The sequence below is a fragment of the Typopeltis vanoorti genome, chromosome 2 (assembly GCF_054136105.1).
Source record: "Typopeltis vanoorti isolate ZY-2024b chromosome 2, IOZ_Tvanoo_1.0, whole genome shotgun sequence".
Classification (NCBI taxonomy): Eukaryota; Metazoa; Arthropoda; class Arachnida; order Uropygi; family Thelyphonidae; genus Typopeltis; species Typopeltis vanoorti.
Genome location: NC_143550.1, coordinates 53,484,708 through 53,497,834, shown reverse-complemented (window position 1 = coordinate 53,497,834; position 13,127 = coordinate 53,484,708). Strand labels below are relative to the sequence as shown.

The 13,127-nt window shown below is 34.6% G+C and overlaps 1 protein-coding gene across 5 annotated transcripts in view; it reads left to right on the top strand.

Annotated features, from left to right (window-relative positions):
• Hyccin (PI4KA lipid kinase complex subunit hyccin) overlaps positions 1-13,127 on the top strand; it is a 335,986-nt gene that overhangs the window by 119,938 nt on the left and 202,921 nt on the right. For all 5 annotated transcript variants that reach the window (XM_090411355.1, XM_090411361.1, XM_090411331.1 and 2 more), the window contains one exon: positions 10,525-10,632. In XM_090411355.1, the coding sequence (XP_090267481.1) occupies positions 10,525-10,632 (108 nt within the window). The remainder of the gene's footprint in view (positions 1-10,524; positions 10,633-13,127) is intronic.

Genomic DNA, 13,127 nt, shown 5'->3' with positions numbered 1-13,127 from the left:
GTAACATGTCTACCTAGAGCATCCCATACATGCTCGATAGGATTAAGTTCCAGACAACTGGCTACTCAATCCATATATACAATAGTCTCTTTTTGAAGATGTTGGTCTACGAGCTTTTCTCTATGTAAGATCATTATCATCTTGTAAGATCAATTCTTCCCCTATCACCTGCCCACAGACAAACATAGGGAGGTCCAAGACCTTGTTTCTATAAATTACAGCATTCATGGTTCTACTGGGAAACACACACAGGCTGGTGCATCCACCTAATGAGATACTCCCCAAACACTAATCTCCCCCATAAGCGTTTATTTCATAGATATTAGATGGATGATAATACATCCATGGTTCTCTCCAAATCAGATCATGCCTGGTATCAGACAAGTACTGATTTGAATAGCAAATCAGTACTTGGAAGTTTTTTTCCACTTGGTTAGACTATAATAAATTTAGTTTAATCCTTTATCCAAGTGTAAGCAAGCAAAGTTTGCGCCTGAAGTATCTTCAGGACTGAGGCAACTCGTAATAAAGGTGGACCAAGCTCTCATCACTACTTGTCTTAGTATCTCCTTGCAGACATGTATAATGCTATGCATTAAGGGAAGGGCCACTACCCAGACTGGTTTCAACCTTTATTGAGGTCTCATCATTGGGAGCCAGACTCAGGGGGTGGTGATACTAAGGTGGAAGTAATGGAGAAGTCATATTTACCTATACAAGTTGCCAAAAGGTCTCTGACCTTATTAAATTACTCTAAATTTAGAGAAAGATGTTGGAAGTTTTTTTCCACTTGGTTAGCTATAATAAATTTAGTTTAATCATTTATCCAAGTGTAAGCAAACAAAGTTTGCGCTTGAAGTATCTTCAGGACTGAGGCAACTCGTGGCAAAGGTGGAACAAGCTCTCATCACTACTTGTCTTGGTATTTCCCATAATACAAAGCACATCTCCTTGTGGACATGGGTAGTGGCCCCCCTCCATTTAATGCATAGCATTATACATATCTGCAAGGAGATGTGCTTCGCATTAAGGGAGATACTAAGACAAGGAGTGATGAGAGTTTGGTCCACCTTTGCTATGAGTTGCCTCAGTCTGAAGATACTTCAGGTGCAAACTTTGTTTGCTTACACTTGGATAAATGATTAAACTAAAATTATTATAGTCTAACCAAGTGGGAAAAAACTTCCAACATCTTTCTCTAAATCCAGAGTAATTTAATAATAAAGTGAGACACCTTTTGGCAACTCTTATAGGTAAATATGACTTCTCCATTACTTCCACCTTAGTAGCACCACCTCTGGGTCTGGGTAGTGGTCCTTCTCCTAATGCATAGCATTATACACACAAGGAGATGTGCTTTGCATTATGGGAGATACTAAGACAAGTAGTGATGAGAGCTTGGTCCACCTTTACCACGAGTTGCCTCAGTCATGAAGATACTTTATCCAAGTGTAAGCAAGGGAAGTTTGCTTACACTTGGAATCATCAGCAGCTCTAAAAAACGTTCCAAACCTCAACAAATTTGGGTGCATGAGACTACCCCAAATTTGGGAGACATATCATGAGAACTTCAGCCCAACGGCCAAGACAACCCAATTAGCCTGCTAGGGGGCACCATTAGGACTTTAGGAACAATATTAGTTTCTTGCCTTCTTCCTCATTTGCTTTTGTTAGTGCCTGTGTGCACATACCATATTTGTATGTTCCTGAAGATGCAAAGTGACGTTGCTGAAATATTGAAGGTATTCATTAAAGTTTCCTTTAATTAATATCTGTTTTATGCATTGTAAATTTCTTAATTATCAGAAGTTCTGTTTATCTATACAAACGGACTTCTCAGACAAGCAGTGTGGGTTATTTTTCAGCTGATTAAACAACCAGGATATCTCACCTCTTGAGAAACCAATCAGCTCTGCTGTTTTTAAAATCATAGCTCCAGCCACACAGGAACCCACAATAACCCCTTTATCAAACTCTTAAAGATCGCTTGTTTCTCCTTTTGTGATTAACACTATTGATGATTACTGACCAGCAACATTTTTAAATAATTGCCTAGAACATGTAGTGACGCACGTGGCCAAATATTTTGCATATATGTACATCTGCATAAAGGTTTCTAATTCAGTGACTGGTATGTATACTATCTTCTTCTTCATGTAGCTTCTTCAGTGAGAGGGTGCAGCACAATGTCCTTCCAGTTCTCTCTGTTGGTAACTTTCCTTTTTATTTCTGCATAGCATGTGATCCTGTCCACGATCTTATATCTTCAAGCCATGTCCTTCGTTTTTTGCCTCTTGATCCTTGTCCCATAATTTTTCCTTCTAAAGCTGTTAGTATCCTCTGTCCTGCTGAATCTCTCAGTACATGTCCTGCCAATCTTATCTTTCCCTGGATCATTTCCTGTAATAAAAATCTCTGTTTTCTCATTCTCTGTAGGACATCTGTATTTGTCACATGTTCTGTCCATGGGATTTTCAGAGCTCTCCTATAGCACCACATTTCCATTATCTGTTGCCTTACTCTCTTCTTGAATATCCAGGTTTCACTTCCATATGTGAAAATTGGCCACACTATGTTCTTATCATTCTTTTCTTTGTCTCTATGTTCATAGAACTTCTGAGCAGATCTTTATTTTTCCAGAATACATCTTAGCTATAGCTGTTATTACTTTTATTTCTTTATCTTGCTTTTCATCTGCAGTAAAGTAGATGCCTAAATATTTGTATTCTGTTGTATGTTCAATTTTCATATTGTTTATGAATATTTCTGGCTCGGATCTGCTTTCTTTTGAAATTTACATAAATTTGGTCTTTTTTTGCATTTATATCTAATCCAAATTCTTTACCTTCTTCAGTTAGTAGCTGCAGTAATTTGATTAATTTGTTTCTGTTTTCTGCTATTAGAATGGTATCATCAGCATATCTAAGATTGTTGTATTTTATGCCATTGATATTAATTCCTTTTTTTTTTCCCATCTTTTTCATCACTGTCTCACTATAGATATTAAATAGATTCGGTGAAAGAATACAACCTTGTCTAACCCCTCTTTTTATTTTCACTACAGAAGTCTCATCGTTAAACAGCTGCATTTTCTGTTTGGCGTAAATCATTTTTATAATCTTGAGTACATGATCTTCTATGTCTAATTTATCTAATATATTGTTTATTTTATTATGTTTTACCCAGTCAAAAGCCTTCTGAAAGTCTATGAAGCATATGTAAATGTTCCTATTTCTTTCAAGTGATTTTTTTATTAGTATTTTTAGTTTCGGGATAGCATTAATGGTTCCCATTCCTCTTCTGAAGCATTTCTGTTGTTCCTTCAATTCACCGTTCTCTTTCAATTTGTTTGTTAACAATGGTTAAAATAATTTTAGATGCATGGGATATTAGGATCACACTTCTGTAATCCTCGCAATTTTGTGCATTATGTTTCTTTGGAATTGGTATGCAGATAGATGTGTAAAAACTTTAGGTAATTGTATTGTTTTATAGATGTCCTGAATGGATTCCACTAAATAGTTATTATTGCCATCAAAGCTTTCAGCAGCTCAGCCAGAATATTATCACACCCAGGGGATTTATTATTAGGAATAATAATAGCTGGTATCTGTTGTTACGTTTAACTTAAGTGTCGTGACTCATCTAACATGTTACCATTATCATCATCATCATAGAGATCTAATAAGTACTCCACCCATCTTCAATTTATCCTTTCCTTATCAATGAGTATGTTTCCATCTTTGTCCTTGATGTTATTAGACTGTGTACGTTTTGCTTTTCCATTAAGTTCTTTCACTTTTAGGAATGCTTCCCTGGTTTTGTTTCTATTTTGTAATTCTTCTATATCAGTGCACTGCCTATTTATCCAGTTTTCTTTCAATATTTTACATAACTGTTTGATTCTTTTATCCAAAGTTTTATATCTTAACCTTTCTTCATTTGCTCCTCTTTTCCATGTTCTTCTTTCATCAATAAGATTGATTAGCTCTTGAGTTATCCATGGTTTTTTCTTTCTTTCTTCTTGTTTATTGATGTGATTTTTAGCAGATGCTATGATTACTAGATGTTATGTTATGATAGCTATTCCACTGAGAGGGTTCATTTTCGTTTTATAACTGTGCAGACAGCAGTTCTGAAATATTTTCATTAAATTTTGATTTTATTATCGGATTTTGTACCATTTGCAGATCCCATTTTAGGGGTTGACTTCTTTTAAATTTTATTGTTTTCAGGTGAATATTCATCTTCATTAAGACCAGTCTATGATGAGATCCACAGTCAGCACTTTTCATCACCTTTGACTTCCATATTCCATTGAAGTAACATTTACTGACTACAATATAGTCTAAGTGATTTTTGTATCTTCCATCCGGACTTTCCCATGTGTATCATGCTATTGGTTTTGTTATTTGTCAAAATAAGTGTTAGTTATGATGAGACTGTGCTTGTTACAGAAATCAATCAACTTTTGTCCTCTCTCATTCCGAATTCCAAGTCCAAATGGACCCACATGTGTAGATTGTCTCTGATCCAACTTTTGCGTTCCAGTCACCCATAGCACAAATAACTCGATCTTTCTTGCCTCCAACTTCCTTTATACACCATTCTATTTCATCATATATGATATCTATTTCTGCTTCCTCATTCTGTTCTGTAGGAGCATATATTTGAATGATCAGCATATCTCTAGGTTTAGATTTCACTAGAATTGCCATTACTCTATCTGATTTTTTGATTATATGGATGTTTTTATTAGTTTTCTTCTCTACAATAAACGCTACTCCTCTTCTTGATATTTCACCACCTGACGTATATAATTTATATATCTTGCCATTTGGAAGTTTTGACTCAAAATCTGATGATCCTTTCCAAAAAGTTTCACTTATTCCTAGTATACTAATATTCAATCTCTCCATCTCTCTCTCATCACATATATACTATGCACATGTAATAATTCTTTTTTTTTATATATAGTTTAAGGTAAATCTTGAACACTGTTTTGACACCAGATATTTGTTGTTAATGAAGTGCAATCTGTTTGAGGTCAGTGGTAGAGGGATGAAAAATAATGATCGACTATAAATTCAGATGTAGGATTATAATTTTTTGGTGTATTTTTATGAAATTTATGAAGAAAGTCATGAGCAAGAGGTTGAGGAATGGTTTCTTTGCATCATGGGGCAGATTTAAGGTTTAGCAGGGCAAGAAGAGAATATGTTTCAGATACCGAGTACTTTGGATGTCAATAATGCATTGGGACTGGATGGGATTTTGCCACAGATTTTGAGAGAATATGCTGAAGAACTCCATTGACAGTTCCATTAATCTGGTTTTTCATTGAGTGTCTGGCCATGGCAAAGGTGACTGAGTGGGGTAGTAGGGTAAGATAATGCCATTGCATAAGAGTGATAATAGAATGGAAGTGTCAAACTATAGACTAGTTTAATTTCATCAGTAGTTAAGTTTTTGGAGAAATTAGCGAGGGATCATTTACAGCATTGGGCAGATGGGATAATGCTATCTGTGAGAGTCAGTATAGATTTGTTAAGGGACACTCTTGTTTTAGTAAGCTATCCTTTTATAATAAAGTGACAAGAGCAGTTAATTAGGAAAAGGCATATTCTGCAATTTTTTTGGGATTTTATAAAGGCGTTTAACAGGGTGTCACATAATAAGCTGATATTTAAGTTGCAGCACATGCATTTGGTTGTCAGTGAATTGGATTGGGATATTGGCTGTCTGGTAGGTATCAAGTTGTGTATGAGGGAGCAGTATCAAGGAACCAGAATGTTACTAGTGGATTTTCTCAGGGCTGATTACTAGGACCGGTATATTATTTAACCTTTATATCAATGACTTGTCAGTATATTTCGTGGGGGGGGGGGGGGGGATTCAGTTGTTTGCAGATGATTTGAAGCCAGGAAGGGTTATTAATAATAGTACAGATGTAGTAGCCTTTCAAGAGGATTTGAATAAACTGGGCAATTGACTGGGGTATCAGTTTAATTCAGCTAAATGGTCAGCCTGGTTGGCCCAGTGGTTAGCGTATCTGCTCTCCTGCCAAAAGGCTGTGGGTTCGAATCTCGCCGTGGGCATGGATGTGTCTGTGGTGGGCATTAGATGGTGTTGGCGTAGATGATGTAGTTTGCTGTAGCTGGTGGATTGAGAGTTGGAGAGTTCTAAAGTAGGCACCCTCCCTTGATGAGTCTTTGGACTCCTTGGTGGTGTCATGTAATATCCCCCACTTGCATCCCCCCACTTCTGTCAACAGAGTTGGCAGAAGTGGGGGGATGCAAGTGGACAAGGGGTATCCCTAGAAGTTAGTAAAGGAAGCTGAGCAAGAAGGTGAGCAGTGGTTTCTTTGCACGGATGGTAGTTGAACCGTGGAATGCATTGCTTGATGATGGTGAGAGCATGAATGGTGAGCGAGTTCAAGGAGTGGTATGATAGACTGTCTTGTGACTCCATAAAGATCCTGAATCATAATAATAATAAAACTGTTGTGGGGGAGGTTAGCTATGGGGGCATAAACTGGATGAGAAGACACATGGGATGAAGGAAAGGGAATTTATAAAGATACCGAGTAGTGATAACCTCAAACAGCATAGGGTAGAATGAATCCAAGATTTATGTGTTGAACATATTGACAACAGAAAATGTAATTATAACAGTGGCTGTTAGAGAGAAAGACTAGTGATTCTGACTTTCAAAGAGGTTAGACGTGGAGTTTACAGTTAAGAAGGGGTTTATGCAGAACAACAAAACAGATAATTACAACAAAGTCAGAATACAGCTTAGGACAGTACCATGGTATCAGAAACTTCAAAGTAAAGAAGTTAACATTGCATGAGAAAGAGTCAGTGGGTATTTGAGAGAGGCACTATTAGGCGAAATTTAAATGGATATCTTAAAATATCCATCAGGAGTTCCAAAAGAATGTTATAGAAGGTATTAATATAAGGCATGACATGACAGTTCATGAGCACTACAAAGTGCAGGCCAGAAGATTGACACTAAAAGTAAAATTGGATTGGGCAATTAGCCAGGAACAGTGTTAGACAGATTCAGACCATATTAAACTTTAAACTAATCTTTAAACTCATTTATTTGGTGTTTGGTAATCCTATATATATAGCCAAATAACTTGAATCAAAATTGTTATGGGATCTTCTATAGTGCTCAACTAACTGCAGACAGAATATTTGTATTTGTGCTATTTTTGCATTTACTCAAAATGTTGCTCAGCATTTGTAATACAGTTCAAGCCTAGTTCAGAGTGTGTGATTGGCTCACCAAAACAAGGAAACAGCAAACAGTATGCTTCTCTACTTTACTTGGATCCATTTGTCAGGTTTACATTGCATGTTATGCATTTCCTTATTATATGTAACCCTTATTTAGCTCAACTACATGTACTCTGGGTTGAAAACCTTTTACAGATGGGATTAAAAAAAAAATGCAAGAGGCATTTCTAGGAAATGATATCTGTGTCGTGACGTTCTAGTTTCATGTTATGTTCTAATTTGCCATTTTGTTTCAAGTCACTCTTATTAATAAAACAACTAATTGCAAATTGATCACCGATCCAAAAGTAGGAAAATTTATAATTATATTGCGCCACCCTATTTTTAGATTAGTCTATATAAAATAGTAGGATCAATTCTTAATTAAGTTAGCAGTCTTCTCATTAGGCCGAATTATTTATTATTCTACTTGGGTCACCCGCAAGATTCGAATTTTTTATGAGCGGTGCAATAAAAGGGAGTTCAGGCAGACACAATATTCAGATTAACAAAATAAAACATTTAATATACGATATATAGCAAATACAAGAATTCTACTTTTAAATGAAACAATACAAATAACTTAAATACATCTTGCTAAGTCACTCATTCCAATTCAATGTTCTAAACTTTAACATACAATTCACTGCTTCAAAATTATGAATTTTCTTAATTCAAGTTCATAAAACAAAACTTGTCATTTGATCAGTCTGCACACATCTATCAGTTGTACTTAATGTTTAAATTCACAGCAGGCACTAATCAAGGGAGACATTATTCCAAGCAAACTTATTTCGGAGCTTGAACTTCGAAGATATGCTATAGTTAATGTTAGAATAAACAAACATGTATGACTACTCTTACCAGATACAATCTTCAATACATCAATTTATTGCGAGCACACTTATGAATTAACTTATTTGAGCTAGCGGAACACATTAAATAAAATTCTCCAACGCTTTAACTGAACTACTGTTAATTGCGCTTCACTACTCTAAAAAAAACAGCAATAAGGTACTGATATCTTTCCTTGTTTACTTTCCTGCAACTAGTTAAATTCATTATAATTCTTCTCAGGGCAACATAGAATTAAGACATAATCCTAAATTAACTGGAACTAATCAGAATTTCCCATTGAATGTCCAGTTCTTTATTTATCCGATTACGACATCAATTTCCCTCTATAACAACAGCTGATTTCACTTGCAGCTGAGTATAAGATTCACTACATTTCTTGCTTACTTCTAAACACTATGCTCTTGAATTTCTGCCCTAAAGAATTTACAATTTTCTTTCACTTCCTTGCTTATATCCTACTTTCCTTCAGGCTCCGCAAAACTCTTACTTATCTCTTCTTAAAATTCTTATTCTCTCCCTTTCTCCTTTCTGGTTCCAAGGTCCTGCACTCTTCAACTCGTGCTTGTTTATTTCATGCATCTCCATGACAACGCATGAACGCAAACATTTCGCTAATGTAATACAATGCTCTACTACTACATAAGTGATTACATAACATTAATTTTTCACAAATAAGAATAAATAGAATATTTGAGCTACTTGATCAGCTCTTTCATTACGTATACAATTATTTATAATACACCTTTCGTTACTTTACATATATATTTTAGTTATCATAAATTTCTACACATATTATTATTTAATAAATTAATAGTAGGTTAAGTTTAGAATAAATATTTAAATAGTAATCCTTAATTAAGGAACAATAAATAATTCTTATACAAATTATGATTAATATATAATAAACAATGTTAAATGTGAATGAAAAAAATTAAATTACACAACATAGTTTCATTCACAATTTAACATCTGTAACTCTATAATGTGCCAGTGTTCCACAGCCAAGAAACACTAGTTTGTAGTTCATCTGCAATTAAACTATGTGTATCACTTTTTTTTTATTTTTCTTACGATAATCTTGGGTATCTTAATTACTTTTTGTACCATTTGTGCACATCATATGTTTGCTTGGAGTTTCCAACTTAAAAGTAAATCTTTTTAATCTTTGGCAAATATCGTTGCCTCAATCCTAACAAATTAATTTGCTGTCTGTATCACTCTTGTAATGCTGCAACCATCTTTTCTTTAAAGGATTTTCTTGATCCAACATTGATAATAGCGAAATTGTCTTCCTTTGCGATTTTGATGTTAAAATCTCAATCTCTTCAGCCAGATTCAAAATGCATCGTGGAACTGTTTAAGAATAATTTTGGAATTTTTCTTAAATTATTTCATTTATCTCATAATAGAAGATAATAAACTGAAAATAGCAAAGTTTATTTGACCATATTTCCAACTTAATGCTAAATTTAGTATTTACCTAGTATAAAATGATCTTTTATAAATTTAAAATCTTTTAGAAGAGAATGACTTAAGTGGGTGAATATTTTCAGAAGGCAGGGATGACATGCATATGATGTTAAACTTGATTGAGGGAAAAACATAGATGAGAAAATGTTGAGGATGAAGAACAAATATTGTGAGCATAGAAATATATGCTCAATAGCCAAATTGAAACACGAATAGAACCAATAATGAGAGATATTGGATCAGATAGACTATGGATTTTGAAGATTAAGAACTAAAAATTAAACAATAAAAAGGAGCAAACTTATAACATAGCCAGTCATATGATGGTATGCTGGCATTTCATGGGAATCGTCTTCAGATTTATTGGATCTATTGGAGAACAAGTCTGGTGCCAGCAGCTGCAGTAATTCCAGTTCCAATAGTGTAAAAATAAAGTTTTTGTGGGTAAAAAGCTCGTAGTTCTGACTATCAGTTCCAGATGGGTAGTCCACTGATAGTCAGAAGAATGCACAAAATTATCAGACATAATACACTAGCCTCGTATCATTAATTGCATCATAATTCTGAACACTCCAGTTGGCCTTTAAGCTTATAACAGATCAACAGTTGTGCTCACCATCCATTCACAGACCCAATTACATACCTACTGAAAGACTTCTCTTTCATTCCATGTGTTTCTGTTATCTAAAACATTCTTCCTCACCAAGTATTTCCTGACTACACTTCCATCTATTCAAAAGAACATCAGTATGTTCTAGTGTTTCTCATATGGTATTGATATTAAACTAATAATGAGAACTATAGAATATTAAATTTGAAATGTTTTGCTAAAGTTTAAGAACCTGATACCATTTTTGCATTTGATTTATAATAAAATTATTTGACAATGCTTACATTAAAAATATTTCAGGCTCTAAGTTCTTCTGAGATCCATAGCTTTGCTAATACCATTCAGCAGCATGATGAGCTGATCCAGGTTATCCTCACCGCTCTGGAAGAAAAGAAATATCACCAGGAGGTATGTCTTGAAATCATTCAGCACTTTTGCATATTTTAGTTTATTATTTAACCTTATTTAAATGTTGGAAATATTTAAAATGAAACCATCTGTTTTAGTTATGTACACTAAAAGTACTACTAAACTGTTTGAATATCTGTTTCTTCATTTAATAATTAAGAAAATGGTATTGTAATATTATTAAAAAAAAAAAAAATCAGTGTAGAGCCATTTTTAGTGCTGAAATGTCTTCATATAGATAAGGATGCTCAGTCGTAGTTCCAAAATATGAACATGCTTAATCTATTAACCATGCTTACCCGGCATTGATGGTTGGTAGGTTGATTAGATGTTTATTGGCTTCTAATTTTCTAAAAACACTGACACACAGAGCTAGGGGTGTTTGTTCTAATTTGCCGAACTTGACTATTTTCACCGCAGGCCAATGGCTGCGGCTCCCACAAAATAGATAAAATACTACATGGACCTCTCACTTTCCATTCCCAAACATGCACGATCAAAGCACCACTATTCCTAATCCATATATATGAGGTACATCTGAAAAGATAGCCAATAAGGTATAACCTTCATACTACATCCAAACCACATGTCGCATTAGCAACTTATAATCTGCTCTCCTAAAGAAAAACTCCACCCTCTAGCATATCCTGGAGTGTACGAAGCTCCTAACAAAATAAAAAAAGGAAATATTAGTTTTTACTAACTGATTAAAAGAACCACTAGTATTTCAGAATGTGATTCAATCTATCCTCGGTGTTGATAATAATAGCAAGGTTTCAGTTATACAAAAAACAATGCTTATACAATAATTGACAGTTCCATTGTACACAAGAGTATCCCTCTCACCTTACTGGAATCCTTTTACTTAGGGGAGTATGAATTGCGGAGTAATGCAATTCAACATCAGCTCACAGATATCCACAGAAGCATTTTTTTTTTAGATTAAATACTTACGTAAAGAGAGCTCTGAGGCCTGTTATATAGCCCTAACATGAATTGATATGATGGGTTAACTAAGGGAAAAGGAGAAGCTATAGTATTCAATACTGAATATGAGGATAATCTTCTTGAATGGCAGGCAATATCAAGAGTAGTGATATGGACAAATATTAGAATGGAGAACTAGACAGTGAGACTTATTTTAGTCTATGGTCCCACAAAAGGTTTTACTAAGGAAGGAAAACAGCAGATTTGAGGCATTAGGAGGCAGCTGACACACCAAAAAAGGAAAAGGTCCTTGTTAGAGATCTGAACATCAGAGTAAAAAATGATTACCAGACATATAATGTTTTGGGAAAATTTGTAGAAAAAAAAGCGAAGCTAATAATGGTAACTTCCTGCTAGATTTTTCTCAGAATATGCACTGATGATTATCAACACCATATTACAACATAAAATTATACTCAAATTCACATGGACAGAAGATGCAAGGAATAAGAAAAGTCTCATTAACTATGTTATTGTTGACAGCAATGTTTTCCTCACTGATTCAGGACACAAGAGTATACAGAGGATTTGAAATTGGAAGTGAACACCATTTAGTACTGACCAGGATAAAATTGAATTTCATATTGAAAAGAAGGCATGTAAGAAAGTTTTGAAATGAACCGAAGTTGAGCAGCTATTAAAGATGAACTGAAGACTGAAATACACAACCATTAGTCAAGAAAAAATAAGAGCTTGAAAACAAGAACCAAACCTTAGAGACTCAGTAGCAAAACTTGAAAACATCGATTGGTGATTCACTCAGAGAGGTATGAAGTTAGGTATACCTGCAGGGATGAAAAAAAAAAAAATCAGGACTCCATGGTGGACTCAGGAAGTTAAAGAGGCAGTCAAAGAAAAGAAGAAAGCATATCAAAAGTTCATGCCAGGTACGTCAGCTTGTACTCTTAAAGAATAGAGAGAAAAATGCAAGAAAAGAAAGCACTGTAAGACTTGCTAAACAGAATTCATGGGAAGACTGGTAAGATGTAGAAAATAAATATTAGAAAGATGGAAAAATATTTTGGAGGCTATTGAAAAAGCTTAGTAATGGAGGGAAGAGTATTGTAAAAGGAATCAGAAATGATAAAGGTGACATGAAAAGTGAAGATAAAGATATTCTAGATGTCTGGAGTATTTACTTGAAAAGATTGATGAAAACAAGTGTCAGCACAGTGGTAGAAAACACTCACAGGAATGCAGTCAGGAATACATATCCATACTTGAAGTAGAAAAAGCCATCAAAAACCTGAAATGTGGAAAGGCAGCTGGAGTAGATGTTACTTGACCAGAAATACTCAAATATGGAATCATAAAAGTTTTACAGTGGGTTGAATTATGAATGATAGAAGTAGAGCTCTCATATTATCCATAAAACTGTATCCAAGAAATGCAAAGGTATTTCCATACTGAGTGTTCCTGGTAAGATTTATGTAAGCATACTTGACCAAAGTGGTTTGCATATGCCCTGAAGCTAAGCTATCCAGTACTTAACTCTCCTTACTTATGAT